Source organism: Perca fluviatilis, chromosome 17, assembly GCF_010015445.1.
Source record: "Perca fluviatilis chromosome 17, GENO_Pfluv_1.0, whole genome shotgun sequence".
NCBI lineage: Eukaryota > Metazoa > Chordata > Actinopteri > Perciformes > Percidae > Perca > Perca fluviatilis.
The window spans coordinates 23,723,097-23,749,573 of NC_053128.1; the positions used below are offsets into that span (position 1 = coordinate 23,723,097).

At 39.7% G+C, this 26,477-nt stretch overlaps 2 protein-coding genes and 2 non-coding genes across 4 annotated transcripts; all 4 read left to right on the forward strand.

The window, feature by feature from the left end:
* Nucleotides 1-381: 381 nt before the first annotated feature.
* rpl37 (ribosomal protein L37) lies at nt 382-4,068 on the forward strand. Its single transcript, XM_039779665.1, has 4 exons — nt 382-458; nt 1,221-1,356; nt 1,786-1,870; nt 3,741-4,068. Exons 1-4 carry the CDS (start codon nt 456-458, stop codon nt 3,808-3,810), a joined length of 294 nt encoding a protein of 97 aa, XP_039635599.1. The 5' UTR covers nt 382-455; the 3' UTR covers nt 3,811-4,068.
* LOC120546142 lies at nt 1,070-1,149 on the forward strand. Its single transcript, XR_005636817.1, has one exon. It is a non-coding gene; the product is annotated as a small nucleolar RNA SNORD72 (small nucleolar RNA).
* LOC120546141 lies at nt 2,878-2,956 on the forward strand. The gene has a single exon (XR_005636816.1). It is a non-coding gene; the product is annotated as a small nucleolar RNA SNORD72 (small nucleolar RNA).
* A 3,753-nt stretch (nt 4,069-7,821) lies between the features above and the next one.
* Nucleotides 7,822-24,296, forward strand: pdcl (phosducin-like). Its single transcript, XM_039780498.1, has 16 exons — nt 7,822-8,253; nt 8,356-8,439; nt 10,606-10,665; nt 11,069-11,185; nt 12,484-12,624; nt 12,718-12,861; nt 13,419-13,600; nt 13,863-13,946; nt 15,331-15,577; nt 16,052-16,338; nt 17,323-17,470; nt 17,818-18,177; nt 19,823-19,940; nt 21,799-21,977; nt 22,100-22,281; nt 23,228-24,296. Exons 1-16 carry the CDS (start codon nt 8,247-8,249, stop codon nt 23,789-23,791), a joined length of 2,904 nt encoding a protein of 967 aa, XP_039636432.1. The 5' UTR covers nt 7,822-8,246; the 3' UTR covers nt 23,792-24,296.
* The last annotated feature ends 2,181 nt before the right edge of the window (nt 24,297-26,477 follow it).

Sequence of the window (26,477 nt, forward strand, 5' to 3'; positions counted from 1 at the left end):
TGATATATATATATATATATATATATATATATATATATATATATATATATATATATATATATATATATATATATATATATATAAGCATAGGCAATATGTCGTAACGTTCAGTGTAGCTGGATGTTTTAGAAGGGAATGAGTGTCAGTTGTTATTTGTAATTATTTTCTGCCTCATAAACAACAAAATACTCTGACTCTGTCAACTCACTAATTGCAGTGTTATTGTCTCCGTTTCCAAAAAAGGGACGTAACAGTGTAGGCTAATGATAACGTATGTTGCTAAAATGCTATATGTCATAGGCAGGGAAATCAAATTAACGTCTCGTTTTGCTAACTATGTTACCAAAATGCTACATGGGGTCACATTTCTGTGTCACACAGGAAGCAGCGCGGATATGATTTGATGCGGCGCAAGCTCCTCTTCCGGTCTCTTTTCCCTTAGCCACTGGACGAAAATGGTAAGCTTCAACGCTGGCAGACAGAAATCTCTTAACATCTGTGTAATGTACTCTTTATCCGATACGGACTGTTGGTGTTTCGATGTCGGATAAACATCGTAATCGTTTGGGTGAAGTATTTTTCAGATAATGCTGCATTCTAATAAAATTAACATTGTTCCTGTTGCATCCATCCAGCATTTAGTTGCTGCTCGTAGCATTGAGGTTCAGGGTACAGAATGGGCCTAAGTTAGCTAGTCGGGAAAAGACCCGATACCGCTTAGATTACTCTGAATATTATTAGTTAAACCCGCCAGGTAACCACATACGAATTACTGTTATTATTCGTCTTGCCACGGTAGCAAGCTAAATGGCATACTAGCTTTTCCATAGCGGCTAATGTTAGCATTTCTGGCTCGCATTGAATGTGCTTCCTCTGTATGTACACACTGTTAGTATGCAACTGTGACAAATGCAGAATTGCAAACTCTGAGGACGAGATGCCACCTTTTGGTGGCTTTATACTAATGTATGTAGCTACAGAGAATATATATAGTTTTGCTAACACGGAGGCAGTGATCGATATTAAATCCCTTTCCTCCAACATCAAGTGGTGCTAGCTGGTCATATGAGTCTTGTCAATGATGTTTATAAACACAAATGTCTGAACAAATGATTTCCTATGATTCATTCTTCTGTACTGAGACAAGACTTGTCAGAGCTTTGACCTGCAATTAAGTCTTTGGGAATTGTTTCTGATCTCTTAATGGTCTCTCCTCTCAGACGAAGGGAACATCATCTTTCGGTAAGCGCCGGAACAAGACGCACACCCTGTGCCGTCGTTGTGGGTCCAAGGCCTACCACCTGCAGAAGTCCTCCTGTGGCAAGTGTGGCTACCCCGAGAAGCGCAAGAGAAAGTGTAAGTCACCTAATGACACATTTAAATAACAAAACATGCCATGCAAGTGAACTGTTGACTAAAAATGGCAGGCAACCCTGTGGGGAAGTTGCTTTAAGTCCTTATTTAATAGAGGTACAAGTCTTTGAGCAGATTTTGATTGCCTTTAATGCAACAACCCACAGTGACTTATTTATGACATAATGCGGAAGTTTTGCTGTTGGAGCTTTCACAGAATACTTCATTAAGTTTTGGGTGATGTGGTGTTTTGAGAAATAATTATTCTCAGATGTAATGTCCAGATGAGCACAATAATTTTCATTGTAGTCAAATAGAACCTACTCGATACGTTGTATCACTACACTACATATAAGTGTTAGACCAGAAACTGTGTTGGTACATTATCCAGCTCTTCATTGTTGTGAATGGCCAACCGGTTTGTTTTTGTAGACAACTGGAGCGCTAAGGCCAAGAGGAGGAACACCACTGGAACTGGCCGTCTGAGACACCTGAAGGTTGTCTACCGCAGATTCAGGTAATGTCTTAAAATGTCATGCACACGGCTAAGATAACACAGAGCAGAGCAAGTGGTTCTAGATGTGTTGCTAGTTATGTGTCGATTCTGCTGTGACCACTTGTTTGCTGTATGTGCTTCAGTTCAGTGGTGATGGGTTTTTATTGCCTTGGCATCAGTAATACACAGGATGAAATGTCATCTTGATGCTAGGACTTTAAAACATAATTAACCCAAAGACCACCGTGAAAATGTGTTCGCTTGAAATAGCTTCTAAAACTGTTAGACATGAGTATCGCTTTCTAAGATTACTACATTGATTAATCAACTTGAACTACAAACATGGGATTTGCTGATGTTGTGTTGACATATTCCCATCAGGGAATATAAACAAGATTCTGGCATCTTACTTTTAACTGCCAAGGGAAAGCTGTTATCAGCAGATTTCCCCATTCAGGTGGTCATATTGATTTCAGGCCGTGATATGAAACAGTTAAAGAAACTTTGCATTTGACAGTTGACTTTGCGTCATGAAAACATGGTTATAAACAATTTAAAACTGTTTACAAAAACACAAGACTAATGTAATTACTGAGCTGCTTTTCAATTGGAGACTATAAACGCAAGGCTGTAAACTAAATATCTCTGGTAGCACGGCCTGTCTACAATGCAAGTGTGCCTCAACTTCTTTCATTGCTTGCTCATTTTTGCAATGGGGAACTGAACAGAGGGTATTTTTTACCACCAGGTGAAGGGGAGTTTAGTCTCCCACAGGTCTTTTCCCTCCTCCACTCAATCAAAAAGGGGGTGGTTTGTAACCATAATGGGCCTCGAGTGGCAGGGAATCTGGTGTACTTTATTGTGAACAGTACAGGTTTTTTACAACATATTTGCCGGCTGTTTTGTCACATTACATCAGGCATACTATAAAATATAACCGATTTGGCAGAGGAAATGTGTGTGCTTTGCCAAATACAGTGAGATTCTGTTAGCAACCTGTCTGGTCCTGTTATAAGCCTCGTCAATGCTGCTTGCCAATGATGGTGAAAAATAAATGTCTGAACAAATGAATTCAATATGATATCGGTATTTTCTCTGAGGTAAGCATCATTGGTAAAACGAGATTAGGGACAGACCAATTCTCTGGAGTGCTGTGAGCCCAATGGTGTCTCTAATTGAGACAGTTCCAGGTGTCTCAAGCAAAACAAACCCCAGTTTAATTGTAATTCATATAACATTAGCATAATTAAGTTGACTGTAGGTTTTGCTTTCATCCTTGTGTGTGCGCGTGTGGATAGTTAAATATTTAATGTTATTACTGCCTCCATTTCACTTAGCTGTGCCAGTTCAGGATACTGGTACTGTGTATGCTCGTTAATTGAGACACTGACACCTGTGCTTCCCCTGATGTCACAAGTCAAAATGTCTGCTTTGAAAACGGCCTATTCATTGATGCTAAATCTCAGTAAAGCTGAATTTATAAAACTCGTAGTTCTTTTTGGGGACTCGTTTCTTTTTAGATTACTTTTTTTTTGTATTATTAACTGAAATGCCAATTTGTGTTTGCTTACCAAAAGCACTAGCATGCTTAATGTCATTTGTGCCACAGACTTTCTATTTATACTTTTTGTTTTAAGCAAGTCAAGGAGAATTAAACCTTTTTATAATGAAGAATCAATCATCGGCTCTCAACAGCTGTTCCTATTTTAGCTGGTTAGCTAGCTAGCTCACCAGACTAACTACTGGCAGAAGACTGTAGTCCATGTGGCATAAAGTGTTTTTTTTTTTTTTTTTTTATAAAGGAATGTGGAATATAGTGACTAATCACCAGGATTTACTCTACTCAAATGGCATTTTTCTGATTCACATTCAATTTTTTTGTTTTTTCCAGGAATGGTTTCAGGGAAGGTACCACCCCCAAACCCAGACGTGCTGCAGTGGCTGCCTCCAGCTCATCCTAAAGACACATTTTTTGTTAAATAAATGTGATGTTAAACAGGAGTTTCAGTCTTGTCTCTTGATCTTTTAAGCCTTGTCTGGCCAGTGAAAGCAAGACAGGCACCATGATTGATGTTATCAACAGATTAAATATACACAGGGTGTAATGACTTTATATCCACTTGATTTGTTTGTGCAAATCTCTAGAAAGTTAAAAAAAAAAATGTTGAAAAAATAATTAAACACAGACCTGAAATAAATGGTGTTTTCAGAAACCTGAACTATTGTTTTAATGTTACAAACTGCTACACTTGGAATAAATGTGTGAACAAATCTATCTGATTAAAATGTGGAAACAACAAACTAAAGTAGTTACTATGTTCGTGATTAACATTTTGGGGGGGGGAGAACTCTTGCAATCACCCACCTTTTGGAGGTCCTACCACTGTCTAAAACCATTCTTCAGTTCACTATTAATACTGATTCAAGACTGATATAAAGTAGAGATCCATCAAAATAACTTATGGATAATGGACCCAACTCTACCATATGTTAATTTATCCAAAACTTGTTTTTTTTTTATGCTAATGGTTAAATACATTATTCAGAATGCTTGACCATTTTATATCTCAGAGAATGACATGTAGTCAGTAAGAGTAACTTTTCATACACAATTTGGCAAAGCCTCCCCTGAAATCACACCATTTATTTCAGCCGTACAGTGAATTTAATGTGATACTTTTAAATCAAATGTACATTGTAGTGTATATTTAATGAAATCAATGGTACTTTGTTTTTGTCTTCTGCAACTGGGAAACCCTAGGAAAACAACGTCCTTAAGTTATACATTTTGCAGTCTAGTTTATGACACCAGTAAAAAAAATTGTTTCAGTAGCAGACTTATGGTAAATTGAACCTTCATATGCTGAAGATTTAGACCAAGTCATGTACCGAGCACAAGATCTAAATACCAGTATATCAACACAACAGCTCATTTAGGCAGAATGAGCCTCAGACTAGTTGTTTTCAAACTGCTTAGAACTTTTAGCAGCGCCCCTGCCCCATTCACTTAGTGCAGCTGGAAGATAAACTGAAATCTGCAGCTTTAATGTCAGAGCAGCAGTTTCCAAACCGCTTCAGCAACAAAATTAGTCTAAATATTTAGCAGAAGCCAAACAATACTGAAATTTATCATATGACTGGAAAGAAGTCAGTTTAGAAATGAGTCAATGGTTTGTGTTTTATGGTGGCAGCTGGAAAACGACAGTGGAGGTTACCACAGTGAAGAAAACCAGCAGCCAAATGTGCCGGGAGTGTTTAGGTGTGGAAATTTGGAGCATCAACTGCATATTGACACGAGAAGTATCCTAAAGCTTTATTCTGCAGATGCCTGCCTCAAGATTCAAGCTGAAATTGATGAGGAAGAAGAAGAATTTCCCAGCGCGATAGTGTGACCCTAAACATGCATCAAAGAGACATTTAAATTTGTGAAATGTCCTGAGACCATTCCATGTTTGTTCCGAGTAACAATAAAGCCTTTGTCACTAAACTGACAGTATATTATGCAATCCAGGGTTTTCAGGGGTGTGGTTTCTCCTTTCCCTGATATCCAGTATCAACAAACATTATTTTATCTGTTGGTGAGAGTGTGGCTTCAATCACAGATAAGCCTGCATGGATTTCCCAGCAGCAGTATTTTGCAACATACACCTGGGCTGCCAAAAGACTGTCCAGCTCTGAAATACTACTGTAGTTTTCTTTTTTTTCAAAGTTGTACTTCTGCCAGTTTCCCTACAACTTATCTGTATCATATCTGTTTTCTTTCTCCAGTTAAGTGCATATTTGCCATTTTTTGGATATATACACATTTGGAATTTATGTTGTGGTATCTGGCCCTATAAGTTTAAAATCTGTATAAAGCTCAAATATGCTGAGAAATCATGAGCACTGTATTAGTGATGTAAGTTTAGCAGAGTGATGTGTTGAAGAGGATGTCCTATTTGATTCTGTGAATAGGTGACTGAGTGAGATCAATGATTTTATGAGTAGTGTTCGAGCCCCCCACCCCAAAGAGTCTCTGACCTCAAAGGGACTCAGACCTTTACTTACCAACTCACAACTGTTTATTTGATCTAACATGTTACCTAAACGTACCCCTTATAAACCATGTTCTTGCTGCATCAAGACAGAGTGCATATTGGCTTTGTCTCTCCGTGTTCTGCAGGACCCGTCATTGATGCTGGAGACTTGATGTAATAAAACCTTTATGATCAAGTACAGTGTCAAGCGGATTTATTCTTCATACAGCATCACAGCATCGCTACTCAAAACACAACAATGTTAAAAGAAAAATTATGAAAAATGAACTGTAATTGTTCCTGTTTGCAGTATAGCAGTGTTGCCAGTCTTGTGTGTGCCCAGCATTAGTAACTAAGTAACTACAGCAATGAAAACTAAAATAGTACAAATACCTAAATAATGCCGAATTAAACTACCGTTTTTTCCAAAGCACAAAATGCAACTTCTATATCATAACTGATGTGCTTTGCAATAACTTAAACGGTCAGTCTAAAATGTATTTTGGAAAAAAGTGTGATATGATTCTGTATATAAATACTTCCTGCCCTGGGCACCCCAGTCTTGTAGATTGCAACACCACCTCTTACGGGCCGCCTACACTTCAGGGTAAAAAGTGATATCATCCATTACATCCACACACAGTCCAGACACACCTCCTCTACTTGCTGGTAATGTTTCCCTACTTTGTAAAGTCTCTGTCTTAAGTGGGAGTGATACACCTCAAGTAAACATTATAGAGCCACCATGTGCAGCTCAGAGACTGATCAATGAAGAAAACAATCAGCCAGAAAGACCTACTGTGGTTCTTGTTGTAAGGTCACATGAACTTCACTCTGCTTTGTTTTTAATGTTGCATCTTTCTTTTGAATGTGAATTTAATGTATTGTGGAGCCTTCTTGTATGAAATGGGATATCTTATAGATTAAGTTTTATTATCACTATGACCCTTCCAAATAAAGCCATATTAAAGCAGATCTAGAATGCATAGCACTTTGACTTGTCATACTGTAATAGGAAAATCACAGGTGTTACTAGTAACATTAATGAGGGCTTCTTTATATTAAAGTGTCCCAGTAATGATGACAGGGAGCCAGCATGAACGGTAGCCTACCATGACCCTGAAACTGAAACACCTAAATGAAATTAAGCCATTTATAATTGATTTTATGTACACTTGTTCTTTTCCTACTATGGAATGTCAACATTTCTCTAATGAAGCCTAGATAGACTTATTTTGTTTGCTGTGAACCAAAAGATGAAAGCATGCAGTTGCAGTGAGGCCTTGTTTGCCAGCAGGGGGCGAGAGAGAAGTTTAGATCCGCGCCTGGCTGAAGTCTTGTTGAGTTAAATAAAGTTGTAACAATGCTGATTTTAATAACTATGTATGTTTTATGTTTTAAGTAACAAATTGTATGCTGCTACCGGGTTATGAAAATAGGAATGAATGTATTTGACTGTAAAAAATAGGTCCAGACTGATCTGGTAATCACAATCACCACCTTTTGTCTCTGTAAACAATAGGTAAAGACAGACCCTTCCTCTCCCCCTCTCTTCCTGTTTTTGGTTAAATTGATTAGGTTAAAAGCAACTATTATCATATAAAGAGAAACCTTCTGCCACACAGCAGGAAATAATCTTCTGCCTCTATCAGTCTCCAACCTCCTGGTGCTTTAGTCTGGGTTAGGAAAATAGAATGTTAATTCCTGTAAACTTGTAAAGACTTCTGCATGATAGAGCCTATTGATCTGTGGGTGCAAATGACCCCTAGGGGGCAGAATTTAGAGCATGTCCTTCCTAATTGGACAGCGAAGAAACCAACGAGATGCGTCCAACCTGTCACCATGCCAACAAAGAGCCTATGAGGAAGGCTCTTACTCACGAAGGAGAAAAGTAACCGCCCCTGGGATTGGAGGAATAAAGCAGGGGGCCGACAGGGGTTCGGGGCGGAATAGATGTGGAAACTTAAGGGTTAAGCAACTATTTCCAAGGCCCGCTGCAGCGTAATTCTCTGTATTTTGACTTATCATTTTTATAAATAAATCTTTGTGTTAACCTTTAATTTGGACCAAGCCTCTCCTTCTTCAGAGATTCTGAAACACGTAAATTCTCTACAGTCTCCGTCCCACCTTTTTTTACGTGTGACGGCAGGTAAAGGCGCAGTGCGGCGGGGCTGCAGCACTCTCAGATAGGAGTTAACCTGCTGGATTTCTGGTCCTGCTGCACTCTGATGCTCTCACTCTCTGTCTATCGACAACTGGCTCTCCTCCTCCTCCTCCTCCTCACAACCCTCTGAAACCAGCCCCCGGATATTTTCTTTCGGACACTTTTCTTAGAGTTTCATGAGTTGGAATAGAATTTGTCCTGAAGTGAGGCTGCTGGAATGAAATGTAAGTATGTCTGGTTGTTGCTTGTGTGGCTGCTGTACGTTTTTCTTTTTTCTTTAACCTTTCTATTCCTAAACACAAATTGATTCCCAACTGTTGTTGAAGCTTCTGTCCTAGGATCAGTTTGTGCTCTGCTCCTGCTGTTGCGGGTGCCTGCATGCCGGGGTGATGAGGTTACTTCCAACACAGGTAGGTGGGGGAGTCAGTGGGTTTGAACAGAGTGTTACGCCTGTAATCTCTCAGAGTATTTGTTGCTTTAACAGCTGCCACTGGTCAGATGTAGGGAACATTTACATTAGCTAGTTATCAATGTGCGTGGCTGTTTTCCTTCTCTCTGTGATTTTTATCAGGTCTTCCTCTAGCACTGCGGGTTAAGCTGCCAATAGAAATTCCGGTGGGCTAACCCTGATAACAAAGACAGGCTCTGGCAAGCCTGCTCCTGGCAGAATTACAGTTCAGCAAAAGAGGCACAGCAACCAAAAAAGACAGTTTATTTAGTGTCATGTTATTGACACCTTATTGTTATTGTAAGGAAAATGTAGCATTGGGAGGCCTAATTATGGATTTTCCAATGCATATTTTATTCATCTAATAAGAGGAATATTTAGTCTTCCCTAAAAGATACCATTTCGAGACTTAACACTGACAAGGAATTGGATGCGCATATTCCTACCAGTGAAACCCCCAGTCAGACTTTTCCTGCTTGACCTGTGGGCAAACATTTAGCCTGACCTGTACTTCCAGATCCCACCTGCCCCTCCCCCCCCCCCCCCCCCCCCCCCCCCCCCCCCCCCCCCCCCCGCCAAATTTTTAATATAAAAAATTTTTTTTTTTTTTTTTTTTTTTTTTTTTTTTCAAAAACAAAAAAACCCCTCCCCTCCCCCCCCCCCTTTTTTTTTTCCTCTAAAAAAATTTTTTCTTTTTTTTTTTTTTTATTTTTTCAGTACTGCCAAGTCGTATTTCCTGAATGAGATGCTGTGTCATTGCTGCAGTAAATGGGGATACTTGCACTCAAGGGGTTTTGAGACAAATTGAGTCACAGGAGAAAACAACTTCCTGCGTAAACTGTTGACTCTGTGACAGTGATTGATTTAAATGTATAATACAAGTTGAATTTCCCCATTGCATGTGAGATGTGAACTCATTGTGAACTATGGAATCAGATAGTGTCCATGTAGTTTACATAGCAGGCAGATGAGGTCTGTTGGATGTGCTGCTAGGAAAAAGAGAAGGATTGGGGGCTGCGTGGGCAGGGAGAGGCATGTTTTTGCACGTGCAGGGAAGTGTATACATTGTCAGAGGAGCTTGTCCTTTACCTGAGTGTTTTATAGTTTTTTGCACGGTTCACATTACATGCTTATCTGTAATGCGACACCCTGAGCTATTATGCTGTAATCTGCTTGTTTTATATATTGCCAATACATGTCTTAGACAGTCCCTCCTCTCCTTCTCCTTCCTCTGTGAGTAAGAACAAAGGCCTTTTCATGTGTCTGACTTTGTTGGCCAAAAGTTTTTTTGCCACTTTGTGATTGAATTGTAAATTAATTACACAAACATAAACTCAACCATACATCACTGACAGAGCTAGTCATATTTATTTGTAACATCTGTGTGGTTGTACAATTTTGGTTTTAGATACAGAATCCATCTTAAAGAGACCTCAAATCGTATTTTCTTAAAGAAGAAATAGTTTGACATTTCTCAAATATTTGCTTTCTGGCTGAAAGTTAGATGAGAAGATCAATGCCACTGTCATATTAGGAGTGATCTTCTCATTTCGCTAACTTTCAGCCAGAAAGTGGATAAGCGTATTTGAAAATTACAAAGAATAAGGCTTAACACTTTATTTTACAGTTATATGAATTCCTAATAATAAAAATGATATAATTTCGAACTAATTAGAGGTAAAATGCTGGTAGTGCTACATTTGGTAAACTATCAAATAATCAGTTTAAGTTTAATGTAAGCTAGTGTGCACAGCAGGTGAGCTGAACATACAAACAATTCAAAATGCAATGAGCAGTGAATGATGAATGAACATTTTCCTGGGTTTAAATTGAGCTTCTTTTAAAGAAATTCTTCTGGATATCACACTAAAATGAATTTGTCTATGAACTCTGTCTCTATTTTCCTTAAAATGTGTAAAGTTTATTCTAGAAAAGAAATGAAGAGGAAATAACGGACCTGTAAAAAATGTATTACCAAGTGTGGCAATGGGGGCTTATTTCATCTCTTTCCAGCCTATATAAATGTCTAGAAAGTCTGTTTTTATTTTTTCGTCATTTGTGTACAACAATCCCCAATCTTTTTAAAAGATTTTTTTTATTTTTGGGCATTTCTGCCTTTATTCAATAGGAATGCTGAGCTATGAAAGGGGAGAGCGAGGGGGGAAGACATGCAAGAAAACCGTCACAGGTCAGACTCGAACTAAACCTCTGCATATGTGCGCCCTCTCTACCAACTGAGCTAACCGGCCACAACAATCCCTAATCTTTATTCAAGATACTACAAGTATTCCTGAAAATCTGCACTGTGAAGGTATTAAATTGATTTACCTCACTTTAGCCGTTAAAGATGTTTTTTTTTTTTATAAACGTGGGTCCTGGCGGCTCAATCTGACGCTTCCTGTTTGGCTAAAAGACAGATGTGTTTTTAGGAGTGAAGATCCAATCTTGGACAGATGTTTTTGTATAGAAACTAAATAACTTTGCAGGAAATAACAGTGTCAAGTCAATATTCAATCTCACAATGTCACATTTATAAGTTTATATAAGTATTTCTCACAGTCTTTGACAGGAGTTCTTCTTGTATTCCACAGTGAACCCATGCTGTTATTTCCCCTGTCAGCACTGGGGTGTGTGTGTGAGATATGGTGAGGACAAGTACGAATGTGACTGCACTCGTACCGGCTACAGCGGAGAAAACTGCACTGTCCGTAAGTCCAGTTATCCTCATGATACAGTTCTCATATCCTCCCTTATAATTGCACTTTTAAAGAATGTGAAATGTTCTGTTATTCCTTTGTACACAAGATGGAAAGGATCAAAAGTCAGGCCGAGGAAAAAGTTCACCATTTCATTTTGTTGTTATTAAATCAGGAAATAGTGCAGCATATCTCATGGCTCACAGAGTTGGGACTTCTTGTCTAGACCCAAATATTTGGAAAAATTGGAGTAACAGAGCTGCTTCTGCAGATCCCTTTACTGAACCCCCTACTAACTCTGCCGCTCTGCTTCTCAATAACAAGGAACCCTTGCACACGTCTCTAATTAGATGAGATGTAAATGGCTGACAGTTATGCAGTTACATCACCCTCACCGGGCATAATAACATTTAACCATTGATTTGATTGTACAGAGAGAGAGAAAAGAAAGAGAGTGGGAAGAAAAGAAGCAAAAGACAAGCAAAGTCAAACAGGAAAAGGGGAAATGGAATTGAGTGATTACCATAATAGTTTCTTACATATGGTAGAATAGCCACACGTGTAGCTCATTTTAGAGAATCCACTTTAAAACATCTTTATAAAGCTTCAGGATTTTAGAAATACTGAGGTCATGAATCCCAACCGGCAGACAGACACAGTTAGCGACTAGCTGGTGAACATGGTGGAACATTTAGCAGCTAAGGAGCCAAAAATTTCCCTCAGGAGTTGTTGGAGACCAAAGACAGCTAGGAGAGAGTGAATATTGGACTTACATTTTTCAGGTGCTCAGAAACACAACTCCAAATGAATGCTAATTTCATAAAACTAAAACAATGATGGTTTAAAAATGATATTTCGACACAAGGCCCCAAGATAAAGTAAGAAAGCAAGACCTTTTTTTGAGCCTTTGTCATATCAGTTGATGTTGTGCTTTAATGGAGCAATATCTCAAACAAATGTTGAGTTTAATTAACACAAACCAATTGACACAGAGTAAGCCAGGAGCTTTCTTGGGCCCTGGGACACTTGCCCCTTTGCCTGGTTGGTAATCCAGCCTTACTCCCAGGACTCCCATTTTGTGTTACCTCATTCTTTAAATCCCTGAACAATCCAGAGGTGTGGTTGGCTATTCAGAGGCCTGGAACCAGGCTACAACACCAAGGCCAAGCTTGCCAACGTATCCTCTTGGACTGTGACATAATGTCTTTGTTATCCTAAAGGAATCTGTTGCTGCCCTGACTTCCAATAAAAACAATATTGTTTTTTCATGTCTCTCTTCCACCCACCCATGTCTCACTCTTCCACCACAGCGGAGTTTTGGACCAGAGTCAGTCAGCTTTTCAAGCCCAGCCCAGATGTGGTGCATTACACACTCACCCATTTCCACTGGCTCTGGGACATCATCAACTACACCTTCCTACGGGATGTCCTAATGCGGCTGGTTCTAACAGGTCCAGAGTCAGCTGTTCCTTTGTTCAATGAAATTCATTCATGGCTGTCACATATTCAATGTATCTAATAACTTTTTTTTTTTTTATGAACAGTGAGGTCTACCTTAATACCGAATCCTCCGACCTTCAACTCAAAGTATGGCTACCTCAGCTGGGAATCCTACCATAATCTGAGCTACTACACTCGGCTTCTGCCCCCAGTGCCAGAGGACTGCCCTACACCTCTGGGGGTCAAAGGTTAGCCACTCATTTATCTTTTATTTAGATAACAGTTTGATATTTTAATCTGTATTTTCTAAAATGGTTTTATGTTTTGGATAAAAATTCTTTAAAAGATAATAATATGTAGTAGCTATAAGACACGTGTGGATAGTAAAGGAAAACTACAATATGTCCTTCTAAAATGTATTACAGTAGAAGTATAAAGTAGCATAAAATACTCAGGTGAACTGAAGTACAGTACTTAAGTAAATGTAGTTACTTTCCACCACTGCATAGTATTTAATAAATTACATTATGAGACGCAAATGTGTGACAGCATCAATAATATCTAATGCGGAACATGTGTCGGTATTTTGCTCAGTATTGTTTCAGTTGGTGAGGTTAGACAGTTCACCACAGCGACATGCATGCAGATTACTGACCTTGGATGTTTCAGAAGTGCAGTGTGATATGTTAACTGTATCAGGACAGTTTTCACCGACACACTATTTCAGTGTTATGACTATAGAGGCGTGGCGTATCTGTGTTTTGCCCCATGCTGTGTTTGACTGTGTCCTGGTGTTTCTGTTCAGGCAAGGCTGGGCTGCCTGACCCTGAGCTGCTGGTTGAGAGGCTGCTGAAGAGAAGGACGTTCAGACCCGACCCCCAGGGCTCCAACCTCATGTTTGCCTTCTTCGCACAGCACTTCACCCACCAGTTCTTTAAGACCTACAATCGCATGGGTCTGGGCTTCACGAAGGCTCTATCGCATGGGGTTAGTCCATTTACAGCTTTTGTCCATACAGTAATAATAAACCTTATTTGAATAGCACTCTTCTTGCTTGTGTTTTCCTTGAGTTTGATTATGAAGCATTTATATTTTTAAGTGAAAGTGTTGTTGACCGAGTGGAAAAGGCCTCAGAATTTGGCTGCAATAAAACTTTGCATGCATGCTTGTAACAAAGAAATAAATAGCTTCATTTATTTCCTCTCGTTGTCTCACTTCATTTTTTTCTCTCATCTCGTGACACATAAAGGTGGATGCAGGGCACGTTTATGGAGACAACCTGAAACGTCAGCTCCACCTCAGGCTTCACAAAGATGGAAAACTCAAGTATCAGGTGAAAGAATCAAAACTGTTAACAGAGAAAACATATGCACAAAGACTCATCTCAACATGTAGATCAAAATCGGAACAAATACTTTCCATTTTAAGGACAGAGTGAAATGACATTGTGTAGTTTTCAGCCAAATCTGTAACTTACTAACAGTGCTGTCGATATTTATCGTTTCACTTAATCTGCTGATGTTGCCTTTGTAATACCTCAGAGAATATAGATGTATATATACTTTTATACATGCTTTTTAAGATGACATGTTGCTGCAGGAGTACAAAATGGATAACACTATACTGTTAGATAAAGTGGAGATGTTGGGAAAGACAGGCATTGGGTTGTAATTAATCGCGATGCGATTAAGGGCCGTGCGTAACGCGTTAATTTTTTTTAATCGCATGTCGGCATTTATTCATTTATTTTACACTTCACTCGGCTTCGCGTTGTGCCTAACAGGCTACTATTTTGACCCTTTGCCGCACCTTTACTTATCATCAAGCTGTTATACTTCCTCATAACACATCCTACTGCTGCAGGCATGATGGAAAAAGACAGCAGCAACAAAATTCTGAATGGCGCTTTTTATTTTCCAAAACTCCCGGACGGCTCAGTAGACAAGTCAAAAGCCATATGCACATTTTGTAAAGCTGAATTAAAATATCACCGAAGCACGTCAAGCTTGAGCTACCACCTACGAGCTAAGCATAGTACAGTTAACATGACTCAGGTTGATGCTAGTGGGCTCAGGGAAAGCACTATTTTGGAGAGTGCTACTCACCGACCTGTTGATGAAACCAAATCCCAAAAAATTACTTCAGCTCTTGCGAAATGGGTGGCAACTAACTGCAGACCTGTCAGCATCATAGAAGACTCGGGTCTTAAAGACTACGGTTGGCATGTTCTGACCCGTCTTATACATGAAGGGGACAGCAGCCCCACGCTCACACAGCCTGGATGTCAGTGAGTGATCAAAATTATTTAGAAGTTACTGCACACTATATTGTGGTAAGGATATGGATTTTTAGTTTTTTAGTTAGGTACTTGGAGGAATTGTGCAATAATGACGGATTCCCACCTTTTTCTTTTGTTTACAGTAAATAAATAATAAACAAATACAAATCTTAAAGTCAAGTTCATAAAATAACTTTCTTTGCATTCATTTGATCCCAATGAAGATACACTGGTAAGAATTGCTTTCCATTGTTAATATGTACTTAAAAACAGTTCTGAAATGCAAAATAATAGAATTTTAATCATGTAATAAAACATGCGATTAATTGCGATTATCTATAGAAATTTAGCGATTTATCGCGATTAATAAAAATAATAATCGTTTGACAGCCCTAGTTGTAATGTATAGCATATCATTAATTATTGTTTTTCCCATCAGTTAGTTGACGGCGAGATGTTCCCTCCTTCTGTAGCTGATGCACCCGTTAGGATGAGCTACCCTGCTGGGATCCCTCTAAAGCGTCAGATGGCTATTGGTCAGGAAGTGTTTGGACTCCTCCCCGGTTTGGGAATGTTCGCCACGCTGTGGCTGAGGGAGCATAACCGAGTATGTGACATCCTGAAGGCAGAGCATCCCACCTGGGATGATGAGCAGCTTTTCCAGACCTCACGCCTCATCATCATTGGTGAGCTGGACACAGTTTTGAAGGAATAGTTTTGTGTTGATGGGTGAGCTTTAGAGGTGCTGGTTGGCAGAATTTGTTACTTTTGGACAGAGCCAGGCTAGCTGCCGATTTCAAACCTGATAAGCTAAGCTAAATGGCTGCTGGCAGTTGCTTCAATTACTGACAGCTATTTCATCAAATTCTCAGAAAAAAAAAGCTTACTTCCCAAAATGTTGAACAATTTCTTCAATGAATTTACAGTTTATTATTGTTTAAATTTTTTTATTTAGTTTGTCTAGTGCTGGCTTGCTTGATGTTTAATGTCAATATATTTTAAGTCAGCACATCCCCACATAAGATCAAGGATGATCATTTAATTGGAGTCAACTTGAACCTCTTCCGTCGTGACTCAGTAGGTGGTTAAATCATTCCCACGTTGCATTTTTTGGTTTTAATCTGTCTGCCCTCTTTGTGTCTCTGCACGTTTCCCCTCAGGTGAGACAATAAAAATAGTGATAGAGGAATACGTGCAGCACCTCAGTGGATACCTGCTGCAGTTGAAATTTGATCCCACCCTGCTGTTTAACTCCAACTTCCAGTATGGGAACCGAATTTCTCTGGAGTTCAGCCAGCTCTACCACTGGCACCCTTTGATGCCTAACAGCTTCTTTATTAACAGAGATGAACTGGCATACTCACAGTTCATTTTCAACACTTCTGTTCTCACAAACTACGGCATTGAGAAGCTGGTGGATGCCTTCTCTCGGCAAGTCGCTGGCCAGGTAACAAACTACAGTAACATCATACATATGCAGTGAAATTTTTTTATTTTTTAGTGTACTGTTTGGAAAGTTCCCATAGTTACAACCAACTCTTAGTTATAACTATGGGATAGAATCTGCAGTACAATGTGCTTCAAATATCCATGTAAAAGGTTTTTTTGACTTTCGCACTTAACGTCTTCCTGTTTTGCTGGATTTGTATCCTGTTAGTGAAGTTGATTGATTGTTTGATGTAGTTGTGTGACTAACTGAGGATGTTTGGGAATACCATATCTCTACTTCTGCTTTATGTTGTGCTGAACCCAAAGTACACCATTTAATTAGAGTGAAGATAATGTGATAACAGTCGCAGCTACAAAAATGGTTTACTTGCTGAGCAGTAACAAATATTGATAGTTTTTGCGTTGCCTGTCACAAAAAGAGATGCATGTACTGCCTGTAAACAACATTGATGTTTGTTAATTACACATAGATAATTCCTAGCCTACATCAGCATACATGCTACATTTGAAACTTAATCACAAGTAAACATACACAACCCAGCCGCCTCCAGGCATATCAAAGCAAATCCACATGAGCTGCTTAGTGCTCTATAACAACCCTGTTTATACTAGTTTCATTTGTGGATGAAGGGCAAGCATTATGCTGTATATGAAGATTTATATATATATATATATAGTATACATCTGAGAATGTCGCAATCTTGTGTGTGCTGTATCAATGAATAATGTCCTTTTTACAGGATACCAATATTTAAAATTGCAGACTGACGTGCATGTGTAAAAGGAGGTTATGTCTGACATTTTGATGTATGTTTGTATTCATGTTTCAACATTTAAATATTTCAATGATGTTTTCATCTGCCATTTAGATCTGGCTAAGTTAACTCAACATCTCATAGATTTTAAAATCACCATATTATATTTTGAATAATGCCATTTTTTATATATAAGATGCCTAATTCTCAAACATATGTCCTACTAGATTGGCGGTGGCCATAACATCAATGCTGCCGTGACCAATGTGGCTGTGAGGACCATAAAGGAGTCCCGCCAACTCCGCATGCAGCCCTTCAACCAGTACAGGAAGCGTTTTAACCTCAAGCCATACACATCGTTTAGACAATTCACTGGTAAGAAAAACATCCCTGTGTACAGACCACACAACACAAAGTGCAACAAAGCACAAAGCATTTAATTTTTCACTTTTACAAGTCCCTGATGAGAGCAGCTGAGCACACATTCTAGAAAATGAATGGCATCCACTCCCTTTGAAGGCATTTGCTTAAAGACTATCCTCCATTGCTATCATTTGCTTTAACAGTATCTTCCATTGCTATCCTCTGAAGCGTAGCAATGGATCCCTAGTGCCATGCTGCTTGCATGGATAAAAGGTTACTGTATATATTAGTCCTTGATGCATTGTATTGTAGACGTTTTTACTGTATTAACTGTGCAATACTCGTGATTACATTCGCAGATAACGAGGAGATAGCGCGCGAGCTTGAAGAATTCTACGGTGACATTGATGCTCTTGAATTTTATCCTGGTTTGCTGTTGGAGAAAACACGAGAGGGGGCCATATTTGGAGAGAGCATGGTGGAGATGGGTGCTCCCTTCTCCCTTAAAGGCCTCATGGGAAACCCCATATGTTCTCCAGGCTACTGGAAGCCCAGCACCTTTGGAGGCAAAGTCGGCTTTGACATAGTAAACTCTGCCACACTGAAGAAGCTGGTCTGTCTGAACACCAGGACGTGTCCTTATGTGGCGTTTAAAGTACCAACAAAGCAGCAATCACAAAGAGGAAATGATGACAGTAAAGTAAGGACTGATGAGCTATGACATTTTCCAGACAACAGAAGGTTACGGTTTTGAGATCCATATATTAAGGTAAATGAGGCTGCTGCTAAGAAAATAAGTGTTCAGGATGTTTGTGTGGAAATTTGAGAAGATACAGTAATTGTTGTGTGAACAGCACTGGATAATCATACAGGACTCAGCGTTTGGCCTTATAACTCCCAAACTGTACATCGCACATAAAAAATATTCGTAGCCATGCATTCCCTGATTTCAGTTGAATCTCCTGTTATAGGCGCCTATACTTTTATACTCGCGATTTATCGTAAATCTACCGTGCGACCGATCTGCACGAAACTTGCTACGTAGTATCTCCAGACCAACCTGACAAAAAATAATCAAAAGAATTTTTATCGGATAAAAATTGCACAAATTATGCACAAACAGATTTGTGTAGCTAGCTACATGAGAAAACTTTTTTGCACACCTCTTTTTGTCGGGCAGGTGCGTAGGATATGATCAAGAGTAGCAGATACATTTTTTTTTAGAGAAAATCCCACACACTGACCATTATGCAAGCAATAATTTATTTGGAAAAAAATACGTTTCGGTCTCAGACCTTCATCAGGTAAATACAAAAATACGAACTTTGCCATATCTTGGCCAAAATAAATACGATCAAAGCCAGACTTTAGATTCTTGTTTGCTATGACCCTTTGGGCCTCCAAAACAAAACAAAAACACATTTTCTAGTTCTAGTTTTTGTTTGTGCCTGAAGTCTGAAATACCATCATGTTCACACTGTCCAGTAATAAAGTTATGTACTGTCTGTAGATTTATTTTGTCCATTCATTTAAATTGTCTGGTATTAAAATCTTTGTTTTGACTATCCATTGTTCCGTACCGCTACATTCCCACTTCCAGTTCTCACCCACTGCTTCTTGTGAATAATGTGTTTATACAAACACATTAGTGTAAAACAGGATGCACAGCAAGGTTTAAAAACACAGGGTTAGCGCTTGGCTTCGAACATTTAGTTAAATTAGGATACATGTGAGATGATTCATGTCAAGGACCCACCAGAAAATCCACAGATTCTGTTTTTTCAGATTATTTAAATTATGTAGTGATTTGTATTAACAAAAGGGAGACTGAACCTATAATTATATTATTGGTAGCCTATTATGGTACCTTTTGTGGAAATTTCTTTTCAGTGTAAAGTATTATGTCATATTTCACAGTCATATTGCCCTCTAGTTGTACAGGTGGGAACTGCACAATTGCACTTCCAGCATCTTCCTCATTTTCATACGTCAGTGGGATGAACGTGCTGTCGTGTTGCCTTTAAAAGCTCTCTGTAAAGTCCAACTTTACAGCACAGTCACTTAGAAAAGAATATTACCCTATTACTATTATACTTTGAAATACAACTTTCGATGGCAATAACGCCAGAATGACCTATACAGCTCATTCATTTTGAGTGGCTGTGGTTTGGTTGAGTTATTTGATACTAACTAAAACATAAAGTGTAAATGTGCGCATTTGGGGAAATATTTGTGTTTCCATGTTGTAACAAACATCCCAGATTTAGTGACCATAAATATATATTTAATCGCAACTCCTGAGCTAAATGTCAATTCTCTATGTACTTGCACATAATAATTACGACATTTACGTGAACCTTTAAGGCATCATATTCCAGGAGAGTGGTTTGCTGCAGCTAAAGGAGCTAAACCAGCAGATTAACTGGATTGAGAGCAGTTGGGAGTTGGTGATATTTTTAACGGTAGCTGGTCAGAAATCAAGGTAAGATCAAAAGCAATCGTTTATAAGTATTGGGCTTTTTTTGTTGCTTTTGTAGTGGTGTATATATTTGGAGAGGTGAATTTAATGTACACTTGGTTAATGGCTAGCTAATGTTTACTGGTTGTCACAGAAAGTCAGTGTCAGAAAAGCTAGCTAGCTAGCTAGCTCAGTTGGCTAACGCTAATCTAGCTCACTTTTGAAAACGCTTGCTGTGACTACGGCCCGTGTCCTACTTAATACATAATATAATTGCATTGTCTCTGTTCTCTTTCAGTAGCGTTTAGCTAGACACTTGAGAAAAATGGCAATAACAGTTACGAGCCTGATAACGACAACTACCCGATGTAGCTATTGTAACGTTAGCTAGCTAGCTGTCACATCGCCGGGGATTCTAAGACAATTTAGGTGTTGGCTGTAGGCCTGCGCGCCTAGCTACTGTTTATTTGTGTTGAAGACATTTTATTCAAATGCAGTGGAGAGATATTGTTTTGTATTGTCGCCTAATGGCAACTTTATTAAACAAACGAGCTGTAGTTGGGCATAATATCTTTTATTTTGCTGCCTCACCACTGGTAAGTAAGTAAAAGGGATTTATCAGGGGGCTCATTGTCTCTCCATCTGTGTAGCTACATAAGTTGGCTTATATACGACTCCGTGCACCATTAAAGGCCTCTCGGCCCATGTTTTGTTGACACACTTATTATAAGCTATGTTTAGATGCCCTATTTTTGAAATAAACCCTTTCTGTTCGACCTATGACAGCTTGGATGGCTGTCAATCTGGATTGTTGTGATGCAGTGAGTGATGTACTCTGCCGTACTGGTGTGTGATAAAACTGTTGTTTATCTGAAGAGGTTTTATTTATGAGGCTTAAAAGATAAAGCAAATGGCAGTATTGTCTCACTGTCAACTGCAATGCTCATGCAAATTATTAGTCAAATTACCCAACAAAATGGAGGTCTGGAAATGTAAGGCATAGGTCTTTTAGATTAGTTCATATTTATATTACTTTGTACAGACTTTTCTTTGCATGCAGTACAAAGATGTAGAATGAGCTCTGTCATGTTAATAATAAGAATAAACAGAAAAATAATGATACCATCCAATACAACTTTATTTGTTAAGTGCTTTAAAACAACCCAAGTTGACCAAAGTGCTGTACGGAAGAATAAATAAGACATCATAAATAAAATGCATAACATTATGACATGAATAAAAATAATAGCTGTGCAATAAAAAGCAATCAATCTAAATAATTAAAAGAAGTAAATTAAGTCAACATCTTACTAGGTGTCAAAGGCCACAGAGTAGAGATGGGTTTTAAGACAGGATTTAAAAACCGACAAAGAAGAGGCCTGTTTAACATGCAGAGGCAGATCATTCCATAATTTAGGAACCGACACAGCAAAGGCACAGTCTCCTCTGAGCTTCCGCTTAGTTTTAGGCACACTCAGGAGCAGCTGATCATCTGACCGGAGACAGCGAGTGGGTATATAAGGGCGTAAAAGCTCCGAGAGGTAGGGCGGGGCAAGACCATTCAGGGCTTTAAAAGCAAATAAAAGAATTTTTAAAATGAATCCAAAATTGAATAGGGATCCAGTGGAGTGAGGCTAAGATGGGGGAAATGTGCTGTCCAGTTAAAAGACGTGCAGCAGCATTCTGTACCATCTGGAGACGGGCGATGGAGGACCCACTTAGCCCCACATAAAGTGCATTACAGTAATCCAGCCGAGTGGTAGCAAAGGCGTGGATTCCCATCTCACATGAAAGCATTTATCTTAGCGTTGTGTCCTGTACACAGTTGTATTAGTGAGTTGGATCTGTGCCCTATCTAACACATTACTGCTGCCCTTAGGTGAGCCATGACGACTTTAGATGACAAGATTCTCGGAGAGAAGCTGCAGTACTACTATAGCAGCAGTGAGGATGAAGGCAGCGACAACGAGGATGAGGATGGGGAGAACAAGACCATCAGGGACGCTAGCGTCACTGAGCCTGAGATAGACTACAGCGCCGATGGAAGTGCTGTCAACACAGGTACTGATGCAAGCACACACACGCGCACACACACATTGAGAGAAGTACTGTCCTAATAAGACCACTGTGCATAACTTTGTATAGGAATTACAGTAACGGTGACCCTGGCTTCTCTCCTTTAGGACCAAAGGGTGTCATCAATGACTGGAGGAAGTACAAGCAGCTGGAGGTGGAGCAGAAACAAGAGCAGAAAAGAGAGATGGAAAGACTGATCAAGAAGCTGTCGATGACCTGCCGCTCAGACCTCGACCTGGAAAAAGACAAAGAGAAACAGAAAGATATGCAGGACAAAATCAAAGGAAAAGTAAGTAGGATGAGGACAAAATATATAAACATGGGAAAGAAAGGCTTGTGAAAAGCTCCCTTAGCTTAAACGTCTTGTTCCTCAGACTCCCTCTTGATATTTTGCCACACTTGCTAATGGAACACTTGCTATGGGAAAAGGCTAAATAAAGGCAAGATATTAATTAAAGACGACCTGATTAACATAGTGGAATCCCTGCACCTTCATCCTCTAATTTCTGACACGCTCTAATTATAGATTAGTGACACACTTGGTTTCACTATGCATTAAAGGTGCAGTAGGTAAGCCTTATAAAACTAACTTTCTGTCATATTTGCTGAAACTGACCCTATTTTCCAGTAGAACTACATGAAGCAGCGGTGGGCGGTGTCTAACTGCGTGTGTCAATCACTGCTCATGCACACGCATTCATTCTCCCTTGTGGGGGGAGGGGCTTAGGAGACCGTTTTGGGCTTTAGCAGAAAGGGGGGAGGGACTGGCTAAGTCCTGGATCTTCACAATCCTACCTACAGCACCTTTTTAATGCACCTGCCAACTATTTTACTTCTCTTATTTCCCAAGAAACAAGTTTATCCTTATCCTATAAAGTTATAATAAGCCAATTTAGAACAATTTAACATTCCAGAATAAAAATTAAATTCATTGGAGCATCTGTAAAAGAAGCGGCCCATGAAATTGCTCTTTTTAGGACATTTTAAACATTGTGTAAAACGGCAATTCACCATCTTATGGGGGGTTATGTATTGGACCGTTTCTTGGCTGGGGCCAGTAACTTCCTAGAGTCTCTGCTGGTTGCCTAGCAACTGGTCCTGTCATATTTACTGCACAGACATCAGAGCGGCATTAATCTTCTAATCTAATTTTCGGTAAGAATGCATATTTCCCAAAACCTCAAACTGTTCCTTTTTACTAACTGCATGTTTTTTCCTCTTTGTCTACCGCACAGATGACCATGCAAGAGTACAACATGCTCCAGGAAGAAGAGGATGACGAAGACTTCCTCCAGCATTACCGTCTGCAGCGCATTGAAGAGATGCGGCGCCAGCTCTGCCGTGGCAAACGCTTTGCGCAGGTCTACGAGCTTAACAGCGGAGAGGACTTCCTGGAGGCTTTGGACAGGGAGGACCAAAGCACGCTGGTCATGATCCACATCTACGAGCCGGACGTCCCGGGCTGTGAGGCCATGAGAGGCAGTCTGATGTGTCTGGCTCAGGAATACCCGCTGGTCAAGTTCTGCAGCGTACGCAGCTCGGCCATCAGCACCAGTGCGCTGTTCAAGGAAAGTGCTCTGCCTGCTCTGCTTGTTTACAAAGGAGGGGACCTGATCGGCAACTTTGTGCGGGTCACAGACCAGCTCGGCGAAGACTTCTTTGCTGTAGACCTGGAGGCCCTTCTGCAGGAGTACGGCCTGCTGCCTGACAAGGCCCGCATCGTCCCGAAGACGGTTCGCAATGGAGCGATCGTACAGAACACTGTGAGCGATGAAGACTCCGACCTTGATATAGACTAGAGCCATAATATCTAACATGCATTATGCTTGGGGAAACATGCGTACACAGTCTGCATGGACTATAGATCATTTTTTATGTGTGTGGCCCCCCGTAGCGATGAGGGACTGAGCCAGGATTGCATTGAAGCAAGTTAATGCACACAAAACATCATGGCCCTGTGAGTTTTATCATGACCGCAATCTATAGTAAACATAAGTTGTTATTATTAATAAAAGTACATTTTTTTTTTTGCCATTAATAATATCGAGGACCTGTTATGCACAGTGAGAATGATGTAGATGTTAGGTGAAATGTTTTGTTTGAGCTGTGACTGTCAACTATTTATTCGTTGTGTAAGAACACATTCCCTGTTTTTGTTTCTCGTGCGTCTTCATCGTATTAAATGTGTTTCACTCTGTAGAATACGAATCCTGCAGCCCAAACTTACTTGTAGTTAATTTTATAACTTTTATATGTGCTGTACCATTTCAAATAGTGGGAAGAATAAACAAATGTTTGGACTCACTGCCTGTTGTATTTTTTATTTATCAGGTGTCCAAGGTAGGTATGATGGACACTAAAATAAACAGGAGGATCTCAGGAATGTTAAAGCTGCACTACTCAATAAAAACTGCTCTCATCAACCTCGTTTCTAGCTGAGTTTTCAGCAAAAAAAGAAGCTCTGATAAGCCCACTGTATGCTACGTGCTCAGCACCAGACAAAGACCAACTTAGAAACTAGCTGGTGAACACAGTGGAGAAATTAGCAGCCAGAGAGCCAGATATTTCCCTCAACAAAGCAAAAAAATTATTGATTATTGGTCAATTGGTATTTGTAGGGTGGCCTGAATCGCAACTCCAAATGGATGCTAATTTTAGGGTGTGTTAGGGTCAGTTTAAATACAACTTTTTGCCTAGACGTTCCCCCATAACTTGTATAAGGTGGTAATTGTCAGTGTTGTGTTTACAGCTTTTTCATTTTTCATTCTGTTGGTTGGTTAGTAATCATAAGTTAAACACACTGGCCTGCTGAGGTCATCCCATTAGTAACCATTCATTGTATTCACAGATGAGCTCTGATGAGTCCTGGTGTTTACAGACACTGGATCTTTTTCAAAGCAGACATTTTGACTGGTCAAACGCAGGTGTAATTAATGTTGTTAATCGCTGGAACAAAGCCACCTATTAGTTCTACCTGTGCTTTTGACAAGTTGAAATGTCTGCTGTGAAAAAAGGTCTACACCCATGATTATTTCTCAAGAATTCCAATCTACTCGATGTCTCTGTGTTTATAGCTGAACAGTTCAAATAAATAGTCTTAATTACATGAAAAATAAAGGTAAAAGTCATGACTGTGTTTGTTAACATCTTGAAATTTGGACTGAATTACATTTTTAGGTACATTGAGTAGCCAAAAGTTGAATATCTTATGTAGTTATTCTATTATCATGAAAACAAAAATGTGGTTCCTGAAACAACACAATTAACTGATAGACGAAAAAAAATTGCCACAATGGAAGTAATTACACGAGTCGCCAGGTTTATCCTGCTACAATTCAGCTTTCTCTGTCATGATACACCCCAGCATCAACAGGCTCCATTCCAGTTCAGTAAATTCCCGAGAGGTGATTGGTCTAACACAGATTGGTAGGTCAACTCATGCAACCCTTTCCACTCAATAATCACTCTGAAGAGAAAAAGGTGGGGCTTGGGCTAATCTCTGCAACTATGTCACAACTCATTATTCTATTATTATTATCCCCAATGTCCACAAGATAATAACTTCACTTTGTATGAAAAATGGAGCGACACAGAGAACAGTTAAAGTTCTGTGTAGCTCCTCAGTGGGCACCAGGCTAATGTAGCCTAGAAATATGTCATCAGCAGCAGCAGGGTGAGGCAGAGTAACGTCAGCAGCAGGAGGGTTGTTTCTTCATTGAGGGGAGCAGCTGAGCCATGCAGGTCAGGTCCACAAAAGGCATGCTCCAACAGGAGATGGGTTTGTGCACTGATGCCTGCCAGGAAGGAAAACATCATAGTGTTACATCATCTCATGCAGGAATGACTTAGTCCCTTTAACCTTTCATTTGTGTGCAACATACTGTGCTGCTAAAAATGCTCACTTGTGCCCGAGTTGATTAACATTTCATTATCCCTCTGGTGCTCTGGCTACGTGACCCGTAGGCCTCCCTGCAGCCTACATGGCCGTGTAACAAATAATGCTATGGGCTCTGCCACAACTTTGCAGTAGGCCATAATCTGCTGGAAGTTTTTAAATGTTTTAAGTTAGCTGTAAAGTAGACCAGCATGTCGTGTTACACACCGTGTTCCGAAAATTCGTCCCACAGATGCTGGGCATCCTCATTGTGATGCTCATGGTGTTCATGGTGATCTGGGTCTGCATTAATCACAAAACACAAAAAAATATCATGACTGAATAAATGTATTACTCCTCCGGGTGAGGAGGAGTAATACATTTATATATAAAAAAAAGCTACATAAGAACCTGAATGAATGAAGACAGCATGGAAAGGATTAAGATTAAACGGACAGGACACAAACAGGAAATGAGAGTCAGGGGAAAGAGCAGGGGGCTGTTTTGACCTTGGGGACCAAACATTAAAAACACACTACGTTTAAAAAAACAAAAAAACAATATGCATTTCAGTAGTGGTCCCACAATGCAGTAGAGGACCTATAGATTAC